This window comes from Physeter macrocephalus, chromosome 12 (assembly GCF_002837175.3).
Source record: "Physeter macrocephalus isolate SW-GA chromosome 12, ASM283717v5, whole genome shotgun sequence".
NCBI lineage: Eukaryota > Metazoa > Chordata > Mammalia > Artiodactyla > Physeteridae > Physeter > Physeter macrocephalus.
Window position 1 is genome coordinate 70,670,483 of NC_041225.1, and position 26,342 is coordinate 70,696,824.

Below are 26,342 nucleotides of genomic sequence, written 5' to 3' on the forward strand. Positions count from 1 at the left end.
CACTCCGCACCGGGAGAGGCCACAGCAGTGAGAGGCCCGCGTACCGCAAAAAAAAAAAAAAAAAAAAAAAAAAAGAATACTAGGCTACACCTACCAATATGTAGTCCCTTCCAGGTGCTTACCGAGCATCCTGGTCACCCACTTCAGCTTTGCTTTAGCACGCCGGACTGTCTTGCTTCCTTGACCCAGCCACACCTGTCCAGCTAGTCCCTAGCCTTGCATGAGCTGTTGGGTCATCCTGGTGCTCAGCAGCCATCTGTGGCATGTGGCTGAGGAAGGTCAGGAATTCTTTTCCAATGTCAGGTATCCATGCTTCCAGAACCTTGTCTAGTGCTCAGAATGCACTCTCATCTTTGGCTTTCCTGTCCCAAGCAGGGAATCTGGTCTCTATTGAGTGCACATTAGTTTGTTCCCCATAACTACTAGAGATTGCTTAAATTATTGTAGACCTGAAATAGAAAAAAGTAGTCTCAAAAAGTCATAAGGTTATATGGATATTTTAAATGTAACTTTTTTTTTGCTTTGTTTGAATAGGAGCTTTTTTCCTGTCTTTGCACCATGTCATATATTGTATTTCTAAAGACTACATTGGATACTCTTGTCTAAGACTTCAGAAGTCTTTCTTTTCTGGTTTTGATTCTTGGCTCAGGCTCCCTAGAGTTGGCTTTGAAGAATATATAAATATAAGACAACTAATATCTTAGATAGAATTTCATAAAAGTGGTAGATAGTGAAAGGACTAACCTGTCTTTCACACTTGGCCTAAACGCTCTGTGTCAGTTGTGACCCCAGCAAGAAAGAAAGATACTCTGAAAAGGAAGTAATTTAGGGAGAGCTGAATGAAGGGACTGTTAGCAAAGCTGTGGGCAGGATTAAAAGAAACAACAGGGGGGCTTCCCTGGTGGCACAGTTGTTAAGAATCCGCCTGCCAATGCAGGGGACACGGGTTTGAGCCCTGGTCCGGGAAGATCCCACATGCCACGGAGCGACTAAGCCCGTGCGCCACAACTACTGAGCCTGCGCTCTAGAGCCCGCGAGCCACAACTACTGAGCCCACGTGCCACAGCTACTGAAGCCTGTGCGCCTAGAGCCCGTGCTCTGCAACAAGAGAAGCCACTGCAATGAGAAGCCCTTGCACCGCAATGAAGAGTAGCCCCCGCTCACCACATCTAGAGAAAGCCCGCGCGCAGCAACAAAGACCCAACACAGCCAAAAAATAAAATATAAAATAAATTTAAAAGAAAAGAAACAATAGGGATGGGGTAGCACCTTGGGGATAGTAAGTCATTACCATCCCAGGGACAGAAGGGGCAAGGGCAGGAAGCTCTTGCCAGACGTGGAGAAGGTAGCTGTGGGAGCAGGCCACCTTACAGGAGCTGAGACCTGAGGGAGAGGGTTGAAGGTAACTAACGTGAGTCCCAGCAAGGAGGTACTGAAGGAATAGATGCCTCAATTGCATTCTCCTCTCACTCACTAATCTTCTACTGGTGCCTCTCTTTAGCTGAATCCAGTTCAGAACCTGAAGGGCAAGACAGTCCATTGATACAGTCCACAACAGCCCAGCCATGGAGGGCCCAGAACAGGAGAGAAGGGTGGAGGGTAGATTTTGGAGGGGCGCGTGGAAAATATCGGCTCATTCTCCTTTAATTTTTTTCTTAATGGAAACTGGTGTTATTATCACAGAGGAGAACTTCAGGCCATTTTAATATTGAACAGTAATTACTATCCTTTATGAATGCCTTTGAATATGTAAAGGTGTTTATTACCTAATATTATAACTGTATATATACAATCAAAGATGCCAGTAAATACAGCCAAGTCAATATCAAGAATTATTAGAGACACTTAAAACTTTACCTAATTTAAGTGGGACAGGTTTGATGGGCCATAGTTTTTACACCACTGTCTAGGAATGCCTCAAGAATCAACTCATAAAAGATGAGAATTACAGCTTTTTATAAAATCAATATTTTATAGTCACATTACATTTTTATATTCCACAGTATCTTTTTTTTGCATTATTTTATTTTATTTATTTATTTTTTAATAGATCTTTATTGGAGTATAATTGCTTCGCAATACTGTTTTAGTTTCTGTTGCACAACAAAGCGAATCAGCCATATGCATACGCATGTCCCCATATCCCTTCCCTCTGGAGCCTCCCTCCCATCCTCCCTATCCCTCCCCTCTAGGTCATCGCGCAAAGCACCAAGCCAATCTCCCTGCGCTAAGCTGCTGCTTCCCACCAGCCAACTATTTTACACTCGGTAGTGTATACATGTCGTTGCTACTCTCACTTTGCCCCAGCTTCCCCTTCCCACCCCAAGTCCTCAAGTCCATTCTCTATGTCTACCTCTTTATTCCTGCCCTGAAACTAGATTTATCAGTACCATTTTTTTTTTTAGATTCCATATATATGCGTTAGCATGCGGTATTTGTTTTTCTCTTTCTGACTTACTTCACTCTGTATGACAGACTCTAGGTCCATCCACCTCACAAATAACTCAATTTCGTTTCTTTTTATGGCTGAGTAATATTCGATTGTATACATGTGCTACATCTTCTTTATCCATTCATCTGTCAGTGGACATTTAGGTTGGTTCCATGTCCTGGCTATTGTAAATAGTGCTGCAATGAACATTGTGGTACATGTCTCTGTTTGAATTATGGTTTTCTCAGGGTATATGCCAAGTAGTGGGATTGCTGGGTCATATGGTAGTTCTATTTTTCGTTTTTTAAGGAACCCACATACTGTTTTCCATAGTGGTTGTATCAATTTACATTCCCACCAACAGTGCAGAAGGGTTCCCTTTTCACCACACCCTTTCCAGCATTTGTTTCTAGCTTTTTTGATAATGGCCATTCTGACTGGTGTGAGGTGATATCTCATTGTAGTTTTGATTTGCATTTCTCTAATAATTAGTGATGTTGAGCATCTTTTCATGTGCCTCTTGGCCATCTGTATGTCTTCCTTGATCAAATGTCTATTTAGGTCTTCTGCCCATTTTTTAACTGGATTTTTGGTTTTTTGATGTTGAACTCCATGAGCTGTTTGTATATTTTGGAGATTAATCCTTTGTTGTTTCATTTGCAAATATTTTCTCCAATTCTGAGGGTTGTCTTTTCATCTTGTTATGGTTTCCTTTGTGTGCAAAAGCTCTTAAGTTTAATTAAGTCCCATTTGTTTATTTTTGTTTTTATTTCCGTTACTCTAGGAGGTTCCACAGTACCTTTAAAAATAGTGTTTAAACATCTTTGGCCCATCTCCAGAGATTTGTATTTTCACATTAAGATAAAAAAACAGAAGTTAGAAACTTAAAACTATGGAAATGTTTGGTACCAATATCCGTTTTCTTGTATGGATCAAAATACCATGCAACCCCAGTTTTGCCTCCTGTGGTAACTGGGTGATGACCACAGAAATGAATCACAAAAGCATTTTCTTAATTTCTAGATAGGATCTAATAATAACTCCAAATGTGGGATATGGTCTTTTATTAAAATCCAAATATGCGGCTTCCCTGGTAGCACAATGGTTAGGAATCCACCTGCTAATGCAGGGGACACAGGTTTGAGCCCTGGTCCAGGAAGATCCCACATGCCACGGAGCAACTAAGCCTATGTGCCACAACTACTGAGCCTGCACTCTAGAGCCCACGAGCCACACTACTGAGCCTGTGTGTCACAACTACTGAAGCCCGCGTGCCTAGAGTCCGTGCTCCACAACAAGAGAAGCCATTTCAATGAGAAGCCCGCGAACCGCAATGAAGAGTAGCCCCCGCTCACCACAGCTAGAGAAAGCCCATGCAGCAACGAAAACCCAACACAGCCAATAATAAAATAAATAAAAATTAAAAAATAATTTTAAAAAAACATTAATTAAAAGAAAAATCCAGGGCTTCCCTGGTGGCGCAGTGGTTGAGAATCCGCCTGTCGATGCAGGGTACACGGGTTCGTGCCCCGGTCCGGCAAGATCCCACATGCCGCGGAGCGGCTAGGCCCGTGAGCCATGGCCGCTGAGCCTGCGCGTCCGGAGCTTGTGCTCCGCAACGGGAGAGGCCACAACAGTGAGAGGCCCGCGTACCACAAAAAAAAAAAAAAATCCAAATATGCTGAAGAGCCATTAGTCTTCCTAGTTGCACCTGGTGGGGCCATGTTCCCACCTCCTCCTCACCTAACTGCTTAGATTAACCATCTGCATGGGCCATTTTTATTTAATATATTCAGTTGGAACCTGTGTTCAGACAAAACTCCAACTTTATGATAAAAGATACAAAATAAATACAAATTGAACTATTTTTATTCACTAATTTTTATTTTTCTAAGTAGATGTAATAGTTAGCTTAGGGATTGTTTTCTCAATGAACCTGAGTCAGCAGTTTGTATTTTTTCAGGGTCCTTTATTAACAAGTGCTGAGGCTTGCAGCTTCTGGCTATCTGTCCAGGGATGAATAAAAGAATGTGGGACTTAACCCTTTCTGTTTCTACACCATCTTTATAACATCGTCTTGCATATTATAGCATTTTCCACCTTTTACGAAAAGAATGAGAGGTTCAAACCCTCCACCCCTGTTTTCTCACCTTAGAAGCTGCATAACTTAGAGTCACAAATCACAAATCAAAATACCAAGCTAAAGCCTATTTTTTTTCTTCCCTCAGAAAGGCTTTGGGCTTCCTGCTAGCCTCTACTGTTTATCTCAGACTGGCAAGGTCATCTCTCCCTTAAAAAAAAATTCTGAATTAGAAAAGTTAGCTTTTTTTTTTTGCGGTACGCAGGCCTCTCACTGTTGTGGCCTCTCCCGTTGCGGAGCACAGGCTCCGAATGCGCAGGCTCAGCGGCCATGGCTCATGGGCCCAGCCGCTGCGCGGCATGGGGGATCTTCCTGGACCGGGGCACGAACCCATGTCCCCTGCATTGGCAGGTGGACTCTCAACCACTGCACCACCAGGGAAGCCTGAAAAGTTAGCTTTTAACACTTAAATTGTATTGTCTTAGCACCAGTTTTATGTAGTTTCCTTATAAATTATGGGTAAATCTAGTAATTGTGTGTGTGTGTGTGTGTGTGTATATACCACAACTTCTTTGTCCATTTCATTCATTGATGGGCACTTATGTTGTTTCCATGTCTTGGCTATTGTAAATAATGCTACTGTGCATATAGGGGTACAGATATATTTTCAAATTAGTGTTTTTCATTTCCTTTGGATACAGTCCAGAAGTGTGATTGCTGGATCATATGGTAGTTCTATTTTTAACTTTTTGATGCTCCTCCATACTTTTTTCCATTGTGGCTGCACCAATTTACATTCCCACCAACAGTGCACAAGGGATCTCGTTTCTTCACATCCATGCCAGCATTTGTTATCTCTTGTCTTTTTTTTTTTTTTTGCGGTACGCGGGCCTCTCACTGTTGTGGCCTCTCCCGTTGCGGAGCACAGGCTCCGGAAGCACAGACCCAGCAGCCATGGCTCATGGGCCCAGCTGCTCTGCAGCATGTGGTATCTTCCTGGACCGGGGCACGAACCCGTGTCCCCTGCATCGGCAGGCGGATTCTCAACCACTGCGCCACCAGGGAAGCCCATCTCTTGTCTTTTTGATGATGGCCATTCTAACAGGAATGAAGTGATATCTCATTATATTTTTAATTTGTATTTCCCTAATGAGTAGTGATGCTGAGCATATTTTCATGTACCTGTTCGCCTTTCATGTATCTTCTTTGGAGAAATGTCTATTCAGGTCCTTTGCCCATTTTTTAATGGGGTTTTTTGGTTTTTTGTTATTGAGTTGTATGAGTCTTAAAATACATTTTGGATATTAACCCCTTGTCAATATATGGTTTGCAAATATTTTTCCTATTCCATAGATTGTCTCTTCATTTTGTTGATGATTTCCTTTACTGTGCAGAAGTTTTTTAGTTTAGTGTAGTCTGCTTGTTTATTTTTTATTTTGTTTCTTGCCCTTTAGGTGTTGTATCCAAAAAATCATTACCAAGACTCATTTCAAAGAGCTTTGTTCCTGTGTTTTCTTCTAAGAGTTTCATGGTTTCAGGTCTTACATTTAAATGTCTTTAATCCATTTGGAGTTAATTTTTGTGAGTGGTGTAAGCTATGGGTCTGGTTTCATTCTTTTACATGTGACTATCCAATTATCCCAGAACCATTTATTGAAGACACTGTCTTTTCTCTGTTGAGTATTCTTGGCTCCCTTGTCAAATGTTAGTTTATTGTACATGCTTGGGTTTATATCTGGTCTCTTGATTCTGTTCCATTGGTCTATTTGTCTGCTTTTATGTTGATACCATACTGTTTTGATGACTATAGCTTTAGAGTATAGCTTGAAGTCAGGAAGTGTGATGCCTCCTGCTTTGTTCTTCTTTCTCAGGATTTCTTTGACTATTCAGGGTATTTTGTGGTTCTGGATAAATTTTAGGAGTGTTTGTTCTACCTCTGTAAAAAATGCCATTGGAATCTTTTTTTTAATATAAATTTTTATTTATTTATTTATTTATTTATTTATTTATTTATTATTGGCTGTGTTGGGGCTTTGTTGCTGCATGTGGGCTTTCTCTAGTTGCAGCGAGCAGGAGCTTCTCTTCATTGTGGTGCATGGACTTCTCATTGCGGTGGCTTCTCTTGTTGTGGAGCACAGGCTCTAGGCACACAGGCTTCAGTAGTTGCAGCACATGGGCTCAGTAGTTGTGGCTCATGGGCTGTAGAGTGCAGGCTCAGTAGTCATGGCATAGGGGCTTAGTTACTCTGCATCATGTGGGATCTTCGTGGACCAGGGCTCAAACCCATGTCCTCTGCATTCGCAAGCAGATTCTTAACCATTGCACCACAAGAGAAGTCCCACCATTGGAATCTTGATAGGGATTGCATTTAATCTATAGATGGCTTTTGTAGTATTGACACTTTAACAGTACTCTTCTTCATGAACATGAGATACCTTTCCATTTATTTGCCTCTTCCTCAATTTCTTTTATCAATGTCTTGTAGTTTTCAGAGTAGAGATCTTTCACCTCCATAGTTAAATTTATTCCTGAGTATTTTGTTTTTGATGCTCTTGTAAATGTGGTTGATTTCTTTATTCCTTTTTCTGAAAGTTTGTTGTTAGTATATAGAAACACTACTGATTTTTCTGTGTTAATTTGTATCATGTAACTTTACTGAAATCATTGATTAGATTTAACAGGTTTATGGTTGTCTTTAGGATTTTCTGTATGTAGAATCATGTCATCTGAATATAGAGACAATTTTATTTCTTCCTTTCCAAATTCTGATACTTTTATTTCTTTTTCTTACCTGATTACTCTAGCTAGGACTTCTAGTACTATGTTGAATAGTGTGGCACCCTTCTCTTCTTCCTGATATTAGAGGAAAAGCTTTTAACCTTTCACCATTAAGTATGATATTAGCTATGGGCCTGTCTTATATGGCCTTTATTTTGTTGAGATATGTTCCTTCTATTCCTAATTTGTTAATAGTTTTTATCATGAATGGATGTTGAATTTTGTAAAATGCTTTTTCCACATCTATTGAGATTATCATATATTTCTTTTCTTTCATTCTGTTAATATGATGTATCACACTGATTGATTTGCATATGTTGAACCATCCTTGCATCCACAGGATAAATCCCACTTGATCATGGTGAATGATTCTTTTAATGTGCTGCTGAATTCGGTTTGCTAGTATGTGATTGAGAACTTTTACATCTGTATTCATCAGAGATATTGGCCTGTACTTTTCTAGTAATGTCCTTTTCTGTTTTTGGTATCAGGATAATGCTGGTCTCGTAAAATGAGTTTGGGAGTGTTCCCTCCTCTTCAGTTTTTTGGAAAAGTTTGAGAAGGATTGGTGTTAATTCCTCTTTAAATGTTTGGTAGAATTTACCAGCGAAGCCGTGTAATTCTGGGCTTTTCTTCAGTGGGATAGTACACATATTTTAAAGTAGAAATCCTCACATTTAAAATTTTTAATTTGAAATCAGGCTCCATATTGGCCATTTTTTAAAGCAAAAGTTAGTTAATGACAGTTTTATATCAACTTTATTATTACTACCATTACCTCCCCAACATTTGAAACCTTTCACATCTTTCCATTTCCCTTTTCTTTTTTTCTGGAATCTCTGACTTTTACAAAAAGAGTTGGCTCAATGAGAGTCAAAGCAAAATTTAGCTGCCCTTGGATTTTCTCTTACATCTAAAACCTCAATAGATATCCAGTGTTTACCTAGAAAGTGGCTGACTGCGTTCTGGCAAGGGCTTCAGGCAATCAGAAGTGGGATTGGTGGACACCCCTGGTGGTCTTGTGGTTAAGACTCTGAGCTTCCACTGCATGGGTTGCCATTTGATCCCGAAACCAGGATCAGGGAAGTTCTGCATGCTGTGGGTGACAGCCAAAAAAAAAAAAAAAAAAAACAAGCAAGTGGGATGTGGGATTGGTGTCAGAAGTGGGATCAATGCCACTTCTTTTTTAATCCTACTCCTGTTGGTTGGAGGTCTGAGGATTGCCTTAAGAGTTGAACAATCACAGGCCTTTGTTGTTTACCAGATTAGGAGATTCTTCTTAACCCCTCTCCTCAAACTAGGATGTCAACTCTGTGAAAGCAAAATTTCTGATATACTACTTTATCTCCAAATTTGATAACAGTGCCAGCACTCCGTAAATATTTGTTGAATGAATGAATGAACTCCTTAACAACAAGATTTAGGTTGATTTCCAGTTGATTTCCAACTGACACCCATGGATTAGATATCAAAATCTAAGCTCTTGTCAGTATCTTGTCTTTACATTCATAATGCAGTTTGGAAATTTCTGTCTCTAAGTAGTGGACACCCCCGGCCCCTTCTAGCTCTCAGGTTAAAGGATTCTGCCTTTAGGCAATTTCAAACACCAGCCTTAAGTGGAGAGACCCTTACTCCTAAGCTACATCTCTGTGGCATTGAGGGTCATTGTCTCCTTTGGCAGGCAGAATATGACAGTGAGTGTTTAGGAGGGAGGGAATCTGGGGGATCAGGCAACTTCCCTGCTCAGTCATATATGCTACAAGTCTCCTTTCATGTGGTTGAATGAGCAGTGCCTCCAACAGTTCCCATGGACAGGGACTCATCCCCAGGCACCAGGGGCCCCTTGCAATATTCACCCATTTGGCCGTCAGCATCTCATTATCTTTCAGTAACCCCTACTTGTGGATTTGCAGGCAGGTCAGGATCCTGAAGGGTTATCTTTGTCCTCCCCCTCCCTCTAGTGCCTCACTCTGGGGAGGGTGGTTTGAGCACCCTCAGACATGTATTGAAGTTGTGTGGGGGGGGTTGTGTCCTGAGTGGAATCCTTCTCCCAATCCTCCATGGTGAGGGGACGGGAAAAGAATGTTTTCCACTCCACAGACTGCCTTCCCCCACAAGGCAACCTCACCCTTCATCCATTTCAGCTAGCCAGTATGAGGAAACACTGAGGTGGCGGTGCCAGAACTATTCTTAGCAGGGGATTATAAAGAAGGAATCTGTGAATACTCTTACATTAATCTTTCAGTCCCTCTGGTACATATTTACTCTCAATCTAGGCCATATGTTCCTTAGGAAACCAAGAAGCTTTTACAAACAAAGATTAGAAGCAGATTCTGAGCCTTCTATAAATGGTGGCCCTCTCGTCTCTGAATTGACAGGTCCTAGCACCAAATGACCTCAAAACAGAGTGGTCTAGCACTAGGGTTTTCCAAACTTTTTCTTAAAGCATGCTTATGGCTGAGTGGGGAAGGCTTTAAAACTTATCTACTTCTATTATCTCATATCCTTTCCAAATCAATTTGTACAGATTTGTGAACTTAAACAAAAAGAAAATCCTGTGAAGAAAACTGTACATCATGTTTAGGGGGATTGGTTTGCTTTAGTTTTGTGTTTTTTGTTTCAGCCCCAAATTAATAGCTGCCTTGAATCCTTAGTTCCTTAATATATGGGTCCATGGTATCAAGCTAATTAAAGCTCCACCGAATTATAAACTTTGTCTATGCAACTCTCAGTTTATCAAGGGTCAGTCCTGTGTCTATCATGGTCACCACCATGTGCCTCACACAGTGCCTTGTACATAGTGAACAGATATTTCTTCAGTGAGTAGATGAATGGACGCAATTACTTAGCCTGCTTCTCTGCATATTTAAGCAAATTAATCTGTCCTCAAAATGGTCTACAAATCTGTTTTTTGTCAGCAAAACACTTTTACCTTCTTTTTGTTAGCACCGATGGGTGGTCTTACTTTTGTGGTGAAAGGTGTGACCCATGTAGAATTGAATGATACCCCATCTTGCCATGGAACTGCTCTTGGTTAAGTGATTTTTTATCTTCATACCCTCCGTCCATTAGGAATTAAATGTTTATTTGGTTTAAATCTATTTCAATAACCTGAGGCAAAAAGAACTGAAAAGTTCCTTTTACAGACAAAGCTTCTTAGTCAGCAGATTTACAATGAAACAAAGAACATGCTCCCAAGTGGCAAAGTGTAAAAATATGGGAAAGGTTTAGATAGAGTTCCCTGAATTGAAACAAACCACCATCTACAGGTAATCCCAGTTTGTCTTTTTACCTTTCGTGCTATGTTTGAGGACAGAAGTCTGCTGAGAGAACCTGCCCCCAATTTTTGAAAAATGCCTTATTTTAATCAGTAAATCCACATTTCAAGTTTTCCTGAGGCTTGATGAGCATGATGCAGCAGGACAATGCTCCCATCCATGGTGACATCAACGAATAAACAGCCCAGCTCTCCTGGCACTTTCCTCAGCTTCCCTGGCCTGACAGAAGCCCTTTGTCATCATTGATCAGTAGATGCTTTGTGAGCTTGTAGTGTAAGAGTTTCTAAGAACTGACAGTCATGCTAGCAGGTGCTGCTGAATTTACCATACTGAGATCTGTTAAAACCACTCCATCCCACGGTGGAGAGACCATAAAGAGCCTAAGATTTGGTACAGAGCCCTGCAGTTGCATATAATGTTGCATGTGAGCTAAGCTCAAATCTCACTCTGGGAGGGTGATTGTGCATGTGGAGGGCAAACAGGGCAATGCTCTGCTACTCCAGAGCATTTCTCTCCAGACTAAATTATTCTTCTTCACTGAATCCCTTAATTCTGTGAGAGTTCTACACTCAGAGCTGCCCTGAGCAGGTAGAAGGTGGCAAGTTTCTTGTTCTCTAACAAGGTGGAAGGAACTAAAGTTACAATATCTATTAAACCCCGATGTGCTGAAATTAATCATTTCAAGGGCCTGTTGTTTGCCATGTAACTCTTCTGAAAGCTGAATGGTTAGTGATTTAAGGGAATTTAATGCTGCCTTCATAAATGATTTTCCCTTTTCACACCCCTTGATTTTCTGTGTTGTTTGAAGCAAAGTAATGACTTCTATGTAACTGATAATTTTAGGAACTTAGCCTGCCATTCATTAGAAAATAATTTGCTCATTTTTTATCACAAAGACTGTTCCAGGGCATAAAAATGCAGAGGTGCTATGAAGTGCTAAAAAATGACTTTTTAATAGATTAACACACCTAGGAAATCATACTCCTACAGTGGAATCAGTCGACTCAAACCCACTCGCACATGGAGCTAAAGAACATATCACAAATGGGTAAAAGCGTTTTTCTACCAAGAGGGAGTTTTTCTCTCTCTCTCAGAAGACACTGGCAGAGCTGGGTCCTATTATTTTAATCAAGTCTCTGAACATCTCTCAGACCTCCATTTGGAGGGAATGGGTGATACTAGGGTTGTTTACCCTCCTGCTTTTTACCATTGTGTGGTCCTGATGTGATAACTGAGAAGGTATTTGCAGAAGCAGTTGTTAAGGTGCACAATTTGTGCCCCTTGAAACGATGCCACTGGGTGTAAGGTGTGGAGGCTCGGGCTTTCTTGCAGGTGTGTGTGAAGCATATCGGCGTGCTCACTTCAAAGGAACTTCACTACTTTGAAGTTCACATCATGCTCTGCCATCTTCTCCCCCTCCCAGTTCCTGTTGTTTATCAACTTCCTGTCTCTGGCTAGTGGTCAGCCGGCCGACCCCAGCTCCTGCTGTCCTGTGGCTTAAGTCATCACCCGTAGCTCCTCTCTCCATGACTTACCCTTCTCTCCTCTAGATTTCTCGTTCCCGGAACACCTGATCTTCATCCTCATCAAGACATCCAGTGTCTAGACACCTCCATTTTTTTCATCAGCTCCCTCCTGGCCTCACTTTTTGCCTCCTTAAATGCCACTCTTCCAGTCCTCTCCACTCTCCATTCCTATATTCCTCCTACAACCCCACGCCTCCACTCTTCTGACTAGAAGATCACATTGGTACCGATTGCCCTTACCAGAGTCCTTTCTGTTCTCCACCCCACAAAAACTATTCACCTCCTTCCTTCTCCTCTCAGAGGAAGTGAGTCCCTCCTCCTCTTCAAGGCTGGTCCCTCCTTCAAGCTGGTGCTTGGACCCCAGCCTCCCATCCATCCGAGCTCCCTCATCATCTCTCCTCTTTCTTATGTCTCCTCTGCCACTTGCCCAAAACCGGATCCATGTCCTCAGCCAAGAAACACATTCCAGTCTTTCCCATCCCCACCTAACTCTCTTCAGGAGAAAAACAAGACCTTTGGATGAGCTTTTACACTTATACACATATTCCCACCCTCACGTTCCCTCCCTTTTCTCCTTCTCACCAAGACCTTACTAAGTCTCTCCTTCACTCTCCAGCCATTCCATCTGTCATGGTGACTCTCTAATTCCCAAATCCAATCCATTCTCCTCTTTTTCTTGTTTAAAGGACAAACTTGTTACTTCTAGAGTAGCATTGTCCAATAGAAATATAATGCAAGCCATGTCTATGATTTTTCTAGTAGCCACGTTGCAAAAATTAAAAGAGATGGTGAAACTAATTTTAATAATGTATTTTATTTAACCCAAAATATAAAAATGTCATTTTGATGTGTAATCGATATAAAAATAATTCATATTTTTTTAAAAATTATTTTTACTAGGTCTTCGAAACCTGGTGTGTATTTAGCAGTTATAACACATCTTAATGTGGACAAGCCACAGTTCAAGTGCTCAAGAGCTGCATGTGGCCAGTGCTACCATATTGGGCAGTGCGGTTTTAGATATTCTTCTGTCACTTACCTTTTGGAAACAGTCTCTTCTGGCCCTCCTCCAACCTCTCCAACCATTCCTTCTCAGTGGCCCATCTCTGCTTCCTCTTCCAGCCCCTCACATGCTGTTGGTCCTTAGGATGTCACTTTTGGCCATTCTCTTTTTTCACCTTACACTCTCTCCCTGGTTCATATATTCCACCTATTGGCTGATGATTCCCAAAGTCATATGTCTGAGTCCCACCTCTCAGTTTAACCTCCAGCTAGTATGGCCAACCCACAGATGTCCAAAGTTTGACATGCCAAAATGGAACTCATCATCTTCCCTCAAAAATCTTCTCCTGTCTCAGTCAGTGGTGCCACCATCCACCTAGAAGCCCAAGCAGAAAACTGGTGTTCCGCTTGAATTGCTCTTCCTCCTTCATCCCCTAGAGCTAATCAATTATAAAGTCTTTGCAGTATACTTCACCAATATTTCCTTAAATAGTCACTTGTTTCCTTCTCCACAACCACTGCTTTAGTCCAGATATACGTCATCCCTCTCTTGGATTATCGCACTGGCCTCTTCAGTAGTCTTCACCTTTACTTGTACTTCCTCTACTCCATCCTTTATGCCCTCAATTTTTCACCCAAATAATTTGATGTTCACCTAAAATGGCCAAGTCTGGGACTATACCTCTATTTTGTTAAAAAGGGCTGTGTTATAGGCTTCGGTCAAGAGCATTTTCAAGATAGAAGCGTTCTCTTAGGGTAGCGCATAGTTCCCCTGCCTGACGCCCTTCTTTCGACTCCACTTCTTCACTGAGCAGCTCTACAGATGGTTCTAGAAAACATGGGAATACATTTAACAGAATCTGGTTCCTTTTGTTTTGATAATAGAGAGCTCCCATGGCTTTGGAGACTTTTCTTAAACCTGGACTCTTCCTGGAGCAGTGGTTCTTAATTGATCCCAATCCCCCTCTCTGTCTTCTGTCTCTCTCTCTCTCTCTCCCTCCAGACATCTTTGAAAATAGAATTAAAACATGCCTCCTTTCCCCAGAAAAATGTACATGTACAAAACAATCTGGCATGAATGTCAGGGGTTTCACTGAGTCCCTGCAGCCCATGCATGGGGGTGATAGATCTTGTTGGAGGACAGCTCTAAAACAGTGCTCACATCACCCACTGGTTCCCACCTGGAACCAGGATCAAGGATAGCTGGGTTTCCCAGGACATTTTGAAAACTCTTAGAGCATTTTAATAGCACATTTTGGAATCTGAAGAAAGCTACATTTCCTCCAAGGACACTTTGAACATCGTCTGACTAACTACACTAAAAACAATTCCAAACTTGCATTTCTTGGCTAAATGTAGCCGAGTTCCTCCACACCCCCACCTCTCTTGATAGAACCTGCTTGGAATGACTTTGTTTCTCACAGGCTTTCTGAGCCTTCCTCCCTAGTTGGCTCTCACGTTGCGCTCGTCTTGGGTTGTGACTGACTTCCTTGACCTCCTCAGTCATTTCAGAAGCCGCCCTAAGAGCCCTGGCATTGAACCCTCTTCTGTGCATCTCAGTTCATTGTGTACTCTGCTCCACCCCTTGCTCTGCCAGCCCAGCACCCCAGGGAGGGGTGACGGGCAGGGAGGTGACTGCCTGGGCGCTGGCCACCCTTGGGGCCCTTTGTGGGGTGAGAGCCTGTGTCAGGGTAACACTCACACGTCTTCAAGTGTGTCTAAGCTTTCTCTTCAGCAGCCGAGCTGCTGGGCAGTGGGGTTGCAGCCGGGATTGACCCATTACGGTCCTTCCATGGAAGGACATGGGGCCTGGGGTGGTGACTCCGCTCACGGGAGTGGGGTGGGTCTCCAGCAGCTTGCAGCCCCAGCACTGGGGAGGAATAGGGCTGCCTCGTGACTTAACACCGCGTCACACACTTGAGCTCCCAGGCCTCTCCTCCACCCTCTCTTACTCGAATAGCTGCACTCCCGCCCTCTCCAAGCTCAAGCCTGTCCTTCCTCCTCTCTCCTGATGATCCAATTCGCTTGCTGTCTTGCCAGGTTCCCTCCTTAAATGTCTTTCCCCATGGAAATTCTTTCTCCTTTGTTTCCCCGAGTCTCCTCAGAGCCCCACTTGCCCTCATGAGGCCCCTTCGTGTCTCTGTTCCTCTCACCCCACCGCTCGCCTTCCCAGCCCTTAACCTCTCTGCACCTCCCTGCTGATTCACAGTTGCCCTCACGGCCTTCCTCCCTCTCCCGTCCTGTGTGCCAGCTGGGAGCAACCAGCCATAAAGAGATTATTGGACTGAAAAGTGAGTGAATGTTCTCACACTCTCTACTCTTTCCCACCTCAGCAAAGCTTTTCAGAGTCACGTTTCCAAAGGAATCTGAATCTGGAAGGATTTAGATCCACTGAAAAATGCTAAACCTCCAGTGTTTGGCTGTGTTTGAAATTGTTGGCAGTCCCTACCACATCTGATGTTATGAACCCTGTTTATAGATGCCTGGAAAGAAGCCTTTAATGCTTGTATTGTGTTTTAACTTGCTTTCCTTTGGAGGCAGGGAATTGTCAAGTAAGTATGCACAGCACTCTGCAAAAGCCCAGGTGTTCGATGAGCATCTAGAACTAAGCGTTCATGCAGAATTCACAACCGTGAAGGGTCTATACTTACACTCTGCTGAATTTGCCACAATGCAGGTTTCTGCCTTTTGCCCCCCTCATCTTCAGTTTTTGAAGCAATACAGCTGTAAACATGCTTGTGAAATAAGAAAGAAACATTCTGAGATTGCTTTACTTTTCAGTTTTTAACTGAAAATCAAGGTGAAAAAAAGCATCGGATTGCCTCTACGTGTATATATATACACAATCTCCTGTATATATAAATACACAGTGGTTGTGCTTGTATGCATACTCTGTATACACTGTATAATATGTGACATATTATACAAGCTGTGTATGCCCTGAAAACGAGCCCTGCGTGTAATCTCAAATTCTGCCTTATGAACCATGCTCTAGTCCCAGTGTCCCCTTGCTCCCATCTCAGACCTTGGCTTGCTTTTGTCATAACATTCAAACACTCTTAGGTGGAAGAAGAAACCCACGGATTTCATTTAAAAGTTCCACTAAAACAGAAGAAAGAGCAGATGTCCCAGGAAGCGATAATTAATGCGAAGGCAGTCTAATTGTGAAAACTGGCCTGCCCCCGGCCTCCCGCTTTTGCTCCATTTGGCGGCGATGATATCAGCCGGGGGTGTCGTTTTGCAGAGACGCGCTCTCTCCCCATTCTTCGGTGGTGATTATGATGCCATTTGGTCCAATTATCACTTATGATTACATAACATGTTTTGACTGAAGAGTTTCTGAGAAAATAAAGCTACCTTTTTTCTCCCCAGCACAGAAACGCAAGCCCTTCCAGCAGGCAAGCTGCCCTCCCAAGAAACACTGCGAATGATTAGGCTAAATTATTAGTTGAACTTGAGTCAGAAACAAAGCAGCCATTGTGCCTAACTCCCAATGACATCCAGGAGGATGTGATTGTTCTTCTGACAACAAGTTTCTCCCCAGCACGCTCTAAAATAAGCAGAGGCCCCAGGCGCATTGGCAAAGTCCGTAGAGGGTGCGGAAGCAGTGACAAGGCTTCCTTTTTTCTCCCTATCCTGTAGGCGCTTTAGTGCAGAGTTTGCCCAGAGACGCCAGGGTATGAGCTTTCTGAATTTGCAGAGCGGTGCACTCTTTCATTTCTGTTTTAGCTCTTTGCTGGCATGCTCGGGAAGCATGGTGTGTGCCACACGGGAATGTCTGTTCACTTGGACGATGCTTGTGCATGAATGAGGTGCTTGCTAGTGTGGCTCTGACCTGTACTAAGTTTCTCACTTGGCTTTGTGTGCTGCTCGCAAGGGGATCCAGGTAATCCTTTCTCTTTGCATAGCCCAAGAGCCGTAGCTAATGGATTTGAGCAAGCGGCGGGAGCGGGTGCGGGTCCCTCCTGTCCACTCCAAGAAGTCTGATTTGAGGGAAGTCCATGTTACCAAAAGATCGCCCCCCTCATATACAAGTCCTTGAGGGCTTACCCATTAAAGAAATCTCTTAATTAAAATTGGAGACCCAGATCTCCAACACCAAGCAGGGAAAAGTAACCGTGGGCATGGTGGTAGCAGTTGAATGCAGACCATGACCCTGAGGGACAGGGCAGTGGAGGAGTTTGTTCTGTCTTTCATGCCTTTGCTTCCTACATGCCATTTTGTGTGGCAAGAATGACCTGGGCACTTGGCCTTCAGGGTCCGTTCCCAGGCATGGCTTATATGTCCTACTTCACAACACACCATGATCTCTGGCCACGTAATTCTGAAGTGTTGGTACATCCCTGTCTGAAGAATGGCCGGTGGGTTCAGGAAGTGTGGCCTCTTCCTTCCCAGACTTAGGCTCCTCTTTAGTTTTAAAACCAGCCCCTCTGGCTCACGCATTCTTCCTGGCTCCCAGGAGAGAGGGACTGACCCTGACTGTGATGCCTTATGTGTGGGGAAGCCCAACCCGGTGCCTGTGAATCCAGGACCCAAAATGTCAGAAACAGCTTTTCCTGGGGGTGGTGGGGGGGAGGGAGGGGGCAGAACAGATCAAACCCAGGCGTGGGGTCCTCCAAGTGGGGGAGGGGAGAGAGCCTGGCACTGGTCTTAGCTGACCTTGCTGGACAAGCAACCTTGCTGCCTTTTGTTCAACACTGTGCTTCTTTTGGCCACTCTTTGTTCTAGACCACCCGTTAGCAGAGCAGCTCCCCAGCCTGAGAAACTCCAGAAGAACAGTATCACCAAAAAAAAGAAACTGGTTGAGGTGAGGAGGTTAAACTATTTTGCTTTTAATCTGATATCGATGTTCTAAGATCTGCCTGGTGGACATCACCATCTGCAAGTCCCACACAGCAGTCCCCAACCTTTTGGGCACCAGGGACTGGTTTCGTGGAAGACAGTTTTTCCACGGATGCGGGGGGAGGTACAGATGGTTTGGGGATGTTTCAAGCGCATTACATTTATTGTGCACCTTACTTCTATTATTATTACATTGTAATATTTAATGAAAAAATTATGCAACTCACCATAATGCAGAATCAGTGGGAGTGCTGAGCTTGTTTTCACTTGCCACTCACGGATAGGGTTTTGATATGAGTCTGCAAGCAATTGATTTATCATGGTCTCTGTGCAGTCAAACCTCTCTGCTGATGATAATCTGTATTTGCAGCCGCTCCCCAGCGCTCGCATCACCGCCTCAGCTCCACCTCAGACCATCAGGCATTAGATTCTCATAAGGAGCCCGTGACCCAGATCCCTCGCGCGCGCAGTTCACAGGTGGGGTTCGCGCTCCTGTGAGAATCTAATGCCGCCGCCGACCTGACAGGAGCAATTGATTTATCATGGTCTCTGTGCAGTCAAACCTCTCTGCTGATGATAATCTGTATTTGCAGCCGCTCCCCAGCGCTCGCATCACCGCCTCAGCTCCACCTCAGACCATCAGGCATTAGATTCTCATAAGGAGCGTGCAACCTGGATCCCTCGCATGCGCAGTTCACAGTAGGGCTCACGCTCCTGTGAGAATCTAATGCCGCCTGCTGATCTGACAGGAGGCGGAGCTCAGATGGTAATGCGAGCCATGGGGAGCGGCTGTAAGTACAGATGAAGCTTCACTCGCTCACCCACTGCTCACCTCCTGCTGTGTGGCCTGGCTCCTAACAGGCACTGGTCTGTGGCCTGGGGGTTGGGGACCCCTGCCACAGATGCCTTCAAGTGACCCTGACTGGACCCGATGGCTCTTCCTTATCCTCTCTCCCTTCCACACAGTACTGTGTCCCCCAGCAGTGACCAGAGTCACATCCTCACATCCCCCTGGGTCACGTTCTTTCAGCCCTGCCTTGAAGGGTTCCTTCAGACCCTTCCCAGGTCCTATGGGTACTAACTCAAAAATGTCCCATGTCCTTCAGACCTGGCCCCTTTTCCCTGTACCTAGTACCACTCAGGGAGTGGGGTGCGTAGAGAGCGCAAGCTTATTCACTGTCTCTAATGTTGTTTGAGCCCTTGCCGTGTGCCAGTACCTTGCTGTATATATACTTCCCACCAAGTATTTCACACATGCCTCACATCTGCAAGGTAGGTACCATTATTGTTCCATTTTACAGATGAGAACACTATAGCTCAGAGAAGTCAAGTGATATGTTAGGCCCCAGCCCAAGATCACCAAGCCAGTAAGTGGAGAGGGCTTTGTACTCAGTTGTTAGGATGGCAGCTCCAGGGGACCTGCTGTTTTCTGAAAGAGACCTCCTAACTGTTCTTTCTGCCCTCAGACTTTTCCCTCTCCTCTTTGACACATGCCTTTGCTGCCCACAGAGTTAGCTCTTGAAAATACAACTCTTCATGCCTCACCCCAGCTTTAAGACCCGGGAGGTTCCCACATTCCTGATGGGATCCAAGCTCATGGTTTCAGAACCTCACCCAGGAGCCCCCTTCCTAGCTCATCACCTGAGATTCTCCACTGCAACTCATGTCCCTAACCCCAAAGCCATGAATGTTCTCTGAAGCTGCCTGGGACTTTCAGGCCCCTGTGATTTCAAGCTTCTTATGCTTAGAAGGCTCCTCCTCTTCCCTCCCCACACCCCACCCTTCCAAGCCCTTCTCTGTGCAATCTTCCCTGATGCTCCCCACCCTAAACCTCCTGTACTCCACCCTCCCCGCACCCCCTCCTCCACACCCTTGTCAGGGCTCTACTACCATTGTTCCTTACTCATCTCTCTCCTCTGCTGCACTCCAAACTCCTGAGGCCGAAAAATCTATCTGAAACATTTGTATTGGAAAATGGAAATATATTGCTGGGGGTTTATCATAGAACACAGCACAGGTCAGGAAATACAGCTGAACTTCAGGAAAGACAGGGTCCAGGAGCTGAAAAGCTGCCCTAAGCCAAGATGGTGCCTCTTTCTGCCCAGCAGGGCCTTTGTGCATGCCTGATGCATTCGTCTCTTTTCCTTCAGACTTCTTGAACTTCTTTAGTAGACTGTGGTGCTATCCAGTGCCCAAGTTTTACATCTCCTACCAGTGTCCTCGATTCTAAATTCCTGGCGGAAACTATCTGATCGGCCCAGCTTGAGTCAGTTGTCCACTTAGACTAGGGATCACGTATTACGCAGTTTCTGGGAAACACATGGGGTGGGGAAGAGACTAGGGGTGGGTAGCCTCTCGCTCAGTTGAAAGGAGGAGAAGGGCTTTCCAGATGAGAGATAATTTAAAATAAAAAAAAGAGTTATAAAAATAGGAAACCTCCTGATAACGTGGGCTAAATGGACATGTCAGCTTGACCAAGGGTCACAGGAGATGTGAGAGCAGGGCCTGATGGTGCCAACTTAAGGAGTCTGGACTTTGCCATAGGTAGTGAAAGTCAGTGAATACTTTTGAGTAAGGAGGTGGTGTGGTATTTTAGAATTAATCTGATGTTTGCAATTCACAAGCTTTGGAGAGAGAAAAGGGAACCTAGAGAAAAGGGACCCACATCTTCTTAATCTTGTATCCCTCCCCGCCAAGCCCCAGCCAGCAAAGTGCCCGGCGCAGAAGAACTGCCAACAATACAGGTGTGTCAAGTCGAATTAAGAACAGATCTGATCTGAATCAGTCACTGCTTTTGTCATGGAAGACAAGACAGGAAGAAGAGAAAGACTGTAAACCTAGAACTGTATCTAGTTGTTGGGGAGAAAAGAACGCAGATGGTGTAGAAACTTTGTAGGGCAAGCACCAAGCAACAGAATGAGCATGGCATTTGCCTCAGTGCTGTGCTCTGCTGGTCCCTGCTGCATCTGGGTGAATCAGAGCAGAGCTCTGAGACACCATTCAGCTCACCTTCAAGAGCACCTGCCAAGGCGCAGACCTAAAACTTCTGGGTAACCTTTACCAGATATCACCTTGGTAGGCTTTGCCTCGCCTGAGAAGCAAGGAAGCAAATCTTTTTTATTTCGAAAACTCACTGTAATTCTACATGTTAGCCTATTCCCCTGTTATGTCAAGGAAGTAAAGAAAGGGCTGCACTGTATCCCCAGCTGGTCAAGGAGTGAGTGGTTGGCTGTCTCACCAGCCTCATGGTTCCCATGAGGCTCATGGTTCCCATGACATGCGTGGCTGTCCCCGAAGTGCGGGTTTGTTCCTGTGCTATTACTTCCTCTAAGGACCCTTTCATCCTTGTGTGGAAATGTAGGAGCTGGCTCTCGACCACGTGTTTGGCTACAGAGGGTTTGACTGTCGCAATAACCTGCATTACCTGAATGACGGTGCTGACATCATCTTTCACGCGGCTGCGGCCGGCATCGTTCAGAACCTGTCCACAGGTAAATGGGTTGGGAGAAACCGCCATCTGAACACAGGCTTTTATTTTAGCCCTTTTATGCACTTTCCCACTGGTTAGATGCCCCAAAGCTTAAGCTCTCTCTTCCCTTTAGAGCCATTCCACTCCATTCCAGACTGGTGCCATTTAGTCCTGGAAGATGCTCAGGCCCACGTTCACAGAGTCAAACCCTCTTTCTCTTTATCCCTCACCCAGCCACATCTCATCTCAGGTCCTGGAAGGGAGGTGTCGGTGTTTCCATCAGCTCCATGGAGTCTGAGAGGGATGGAGGGAAGCCAGAAGGAGGGTGTGGGAAGTAGAGAAACCATTATAGACAGTAACCAAGAACAAAAAACGGGGGAACTTTTCTCATTGATTTTTAACAGGCACCAAATTTTTTAGCACCTCAGATTTTCAAGTTTTGTTTGTTTTGAATAGTTAACCACATTCACAATGAGAATGAGAAAAATAAAACAATAAACAAAAATACCTAAAATGTCCCTTAACTATAGAATGACTCTTAAATTTTAAAAAAAGTTTAAAAAGAAACACCTCAAGCAAAAAGAATCATTCAGAAACTAATTTAATAGACTCCCTTATTTTTACCACAAGATTTAAACATGGTAACATGTTGCCTTTATTTGCTTTATATCTTAAAACAAACCTTTTCTTCCCCTCAAATCTTTGTGCTCCTCCATAGTTCTCTGTAGTTCATGCATAGATTTTTTTAGACAGTAAAATCACTGGGCACATAATGATTTGTTTTTTGGGGGCGAGGGGGACCTTGGACTTTTCTATACATTTTTCTCAATTTTATAGCCACATGTTGCCAGGTTAGTAGCAATGTGCTGTATTCCATGCCATCCCTTGCCTCTCAGTTCCTGTCCATTTGGGTGGGTTTACAGTGACCACTTGGGCAGTCAGCAAACTCTTTGCTACAATAGATGATAAAGCTTTTCCTGTCCTTTCTTCCACTTCCTGTGACACATGTTGACTTAGGGCTTCAGGGGGGTGAAGCCATCACCTGCACTATCCAGGCACCCAGGAGATTAGCACTTTGATAGAAAAAGATGATTAAAAGGGATTTCCTAAGTATTCTCCTGTTCAGTCTTCCCTTTCCAATGAGTACATGGTGCCATTTTGCTCAGCAAAGTGCTATCTCCAGGTGCCCCCTCCCTGCCCTGCCCAGAGGAAGAGACACTGAGAAGCCGTGGGTCCTGGGCTGCAGGAGGAGGAACCGTTCTGGACTCTGGAAGCCTGTGCACTTGGACTGTGCTGTGGCGCCAGCCAGGATGCAGAAGGATTGAAGTGGAACTTGTGTGTTAGATACGGATTAGATAACAGACACCAGCTGTCCTCCCGATCCTGGGACAGAATGTGTCAATGTAAAAAAGGATCTCCCGTCTCCCTAAGGATGATTCTGAAAGTGAGAGTTCGGCACTTTAAGCTCTTGCTTCTACAAGGCCTTTCCAAAGACTCACACAAAGCTTTGGGGTTGCACTAAAAGCTCTTTCAGGCCCCTGCTCACCCTGCCCCGTCTCTCCTAGGGAGCCAGAGCTTCTACCTGGAGCACACAGATGACATCCTCTGCCTCACGGTGAACCAGCACCCCAAGTACAGAAACGTGGTGGCCACCAGCCAGATAGGTAGGAGGGTCCTGCAGCCGCTGAGGCTCTCCCAGCGGAGCAGAGACGTTGACTTAACAGCAGTTACTGGGGAGGCAGCGGGCAGGTCACTGGTATCCACCCTTTCTCGATGTCACTCTTGATTTTTTGAGCCCTGAATGTATCTATGTTGCCTGAGTTGACACAACCAGTGATTGGTGACCTGAAGGACCATTAAGTCAGACCAGAGCCTCATCATCCAAATAAATGGGTGGCCCCCATCCCTGGGGACTTGTGAGAATAATTTTTCAGAGCCCAGGTGTCAAGTGAAGAGCCCCACATCTGAAGCCTGGAGGTTGCGCTTGGCAAGGGTAGATTCCAATATGTGTGCCTGGCTCTTCTCACCCTAGGAAAATGCCAATGACAAATGTGAACTGATTCACATTCATGAAGAGTGGTGGTTGTTTTCTTTTCACTCTGTCATTTCCAAGGCAATTTTTCCAAACATATCTTCCTGCTTGTTTTCATTGAAGCCATGCCCATTTTAAAATTTAATTTGGAACTTTCTGATGCTGGTGTTAAGTGCTTCACTCTTAGAAACATGACTTATTTTAGCTATTGTTTTCCCTTGACGCTTCCTCATTGCCATTGCTCATCCAATGCAGGTGATATTACGGAGACCCCAGGTAAGGCTGTTCCATCCGTGAGTAGTTTGAATCTGCACAGCAAAACCATGTCAATGTACCTCGTTTGCTGATTGTACCTGGCTGAGTTGCAGATACAAATCATTGACCTCACCAGTTTCCTTTGTGTAAACTCCACCTCGAGTGTGTGTGTCGGACATAAACACCCTTAGGTCTCTGCCTCTGAAAGCACAGCAGATGTTTCCCGTTGTCTCTCACCTCCGGCCAGGCCGAGCCATAGGTCTCAGCCCCCGTCACTGTAACGCCCCGAACACCTGTCCTAAAGCGGCTTTTAGGTGAGCGTGAGCGTTGCCTCGGCTCCGCCATTCCCCAGCCTTAGCTCTTCGTCGTACCTCCCACATTCAGGAGCAACACCTTCCATCCACGTGTGGGACGCCGTGACCAAACACACCCTCTCCGTGCTGCGGTGCTTCCACTCGAAGGGGGTGAATTACATCAACTTCAGCGCAACCGGGAAGCTGCTGGTGTCAGTGGGCGTGGACCCCGAGCACACCATCACCGTCTGGCGCTGGCAGGAGGGTAAGGGAAGCGGGCTTTCTGTCCCTCTGGGAGGCTTGTTTGTGGCATGGGCTGGGCTCCAACCTAGATCTGCCTCACTCCACGGCCCACCATAGGCACTGCTGCCGCATCAGCAGAAACCAGGGCTCTTGGGATCCTAGAGAAGCTGCTCTCATCAGCTGCCACTGCATCCCTGGACCCCATGGCCTCTGGAGTCCTGAGCTGGTCAGTGAAGGGTCTTTGGGCACTTTGGGAAAGTGGCTCAGTGCTGGCTGGCTGCCTCCTCAGACAGAAGGCAGCAGCCTCCACCATGTCTGTCCTAATCACCTACCTACCCAAACTTCCTTGTCTGTCTGGTGAACCCTGGATCCCGCTGCAGCTTTGTCACCCTGATTGCCTTCTTACAGGAACTGGGATGGGGTTTTATCACCATAGTCTTAGAAACTTTTTGTTGACATTTTTGAAATGGGGATTCACCTTATAATTAAGGCTTACATTTAACGTGACAAGATTTCTGTCGTGTCTTCCCCCAGTATGTGCACGCACACAGGCTGCTACTAAATTTACAGTCTTCTTTGAATCAAATGTATGCAATCTTCCGTGTATATTCTCAGGGTGGCAAAAGCGGATCCAGTTAGTTAAGACATTAATGAGGTCTTTCTCCAGCCAGGCCGCCTGTTTCTGGGGCATGCTAAGCCAGGCAGGCACAGAGGAAGCACTTCTCCAGTCCAGGGCTTCTCGAGTCCCATGATCTCAGAAGGAGATCTGTGCATGATCTCAGGCACGGTACCTGCCCCTGCCTTGCCTCTTGCTCACCTAGGGCCCCTTCTGACTTCCCAAGAGTGGATTGGTGGAGCCAGGACTTTTAAAGAAGCATTTTCCCATGGAAGGGCTGTGAGAGGGGACAGTAAATGAGCCCAGTAGGAGGAAAGTTCCAATCCCTCCTGAGCCCCCATATGAGGAAAAGGGGTTGGGGACCTGCAGACATTTATGGTGAGACTCACTCATCGTATTCCATCCATTTCTCATGTTCTTGTTCATCAGTGTTTTGTGTCCAAATGGCCCCCAGGATCTATAGCCTTGGGATGCAGTTTGTTCCTTGTGATGTCAAATGGACACCTGATTAAATAGACTCAGCCCCAGAGGAGAAATTGAGCATCTTCGAGGACAGACTCATAGCACCTTAGAGCCGGAAGGACTAAAGAAGCCTTTCTGCCCATTCAGGATCCATCCCATGGAGAAATTCCTCCAAGTGCATTCCTCAGGGGCTTCTTTCCATTCTCTGCTTGAATACTGTCAAGGATATGGCCCGTGTCACTTCACAAGACAGCCCACCCACTGTTGGAAAGCCCTTTCTTAGGTGAGGGTGTAACTTGCTTCATAAAGCCTTTCTTCTATTGTACTAACTGTATTCTCTGCAGTAGTCAAGATCAAGTCTGTTCCCAGTTCCTTGGAAGAAAGTTATATCAACACCTATACTTAGTCTCTTTCAGTTCAGGTTCATTCTCCCCACTTCCCTGTCTGTCCCTCTGGCCCTGCCCCAGCACAGTACCTGCCCCAGCACAGTACCTGTCCTAGCACAGTACCTGCCCCAGCACAGTACCTGTCCCTGCCTTGCCTCTTGCTCACCTAGGGCCCCTTCCGACTTCCCAAGTGGATTGGTGGAGCCAGGACTTTTAAAGAAGCTCCCAGAAAAAAGAGAAGTCTTCCCTTTGGTAATTTTCTCCCATTATCTTTGTTGGAACCAGCATTTGTCTGCATGGAAGGGTTCTAAGTCAGCGATAATGTCTCATAGCCTGACACCAACCAGCAACTCTTCTGAGCTGATTATGTGTGGTTTTTGCCTTCACTTCATTCAAGTCCTGCTTACAGATAAATAATGTGGTTTTGAGGGAGGTTTATATCCATTCTTTGTTATCATTGGAGAGCATATTATTCATTTCTCATTTGTCTTTAACAAGTTATCTTGTGGAACGCTTGTGTGTGTGTGTGTGTGTGTGAAACAAAATTAAATGGAATAAAAAAATGAGCTTAATATGTAAAATGCATGTTGTCAGGTCCTAGATACTTGTATGAAATTTGTTCTGAGCAACCTGGAAGCCAGTGCAAAGA

At 44.8% G+C, this 26,342-nt stretch overlaps 1 protein-coding gene across 2 annotated transcripts in view; it reads left to right on the forward strand.

Moving 5' to 3' along the window:
* EML6 (EMAP like 6) overlaps positions 1-26,342 on the forward strand; it is a 308,692-nt gene that overhangs the window by 261,652 nt on the left and 20,698 nt on the right. Inside the window, exons 28-32 of one of the 2 annotated variants that reach the window (XM_024118542.3) lie at positions 16,973-16,981; positions 17,824-17,902; positions 21,299-21,428; positions 22,972-23,070; positions 24,078-24,251. In XM_024118542.3, the coding sequence (XP_023974310.1) occupies positions 16,973-16,981; positions 17,824-17,902; positions 21,299-21,428; positions 22,972-23,070; positions 24,078-24,251 (491 nt within the window). The remainder of the gene's footprint in view (positions 1-16,972; positions 16,982-17,823; positions 17,903-21,298; positions 21,429-22,971; positions 23,071-24,077; positions 24,252-26,342) is intronic. The other variant, XM_024118541.3, reaches the window with a different exon arrangement.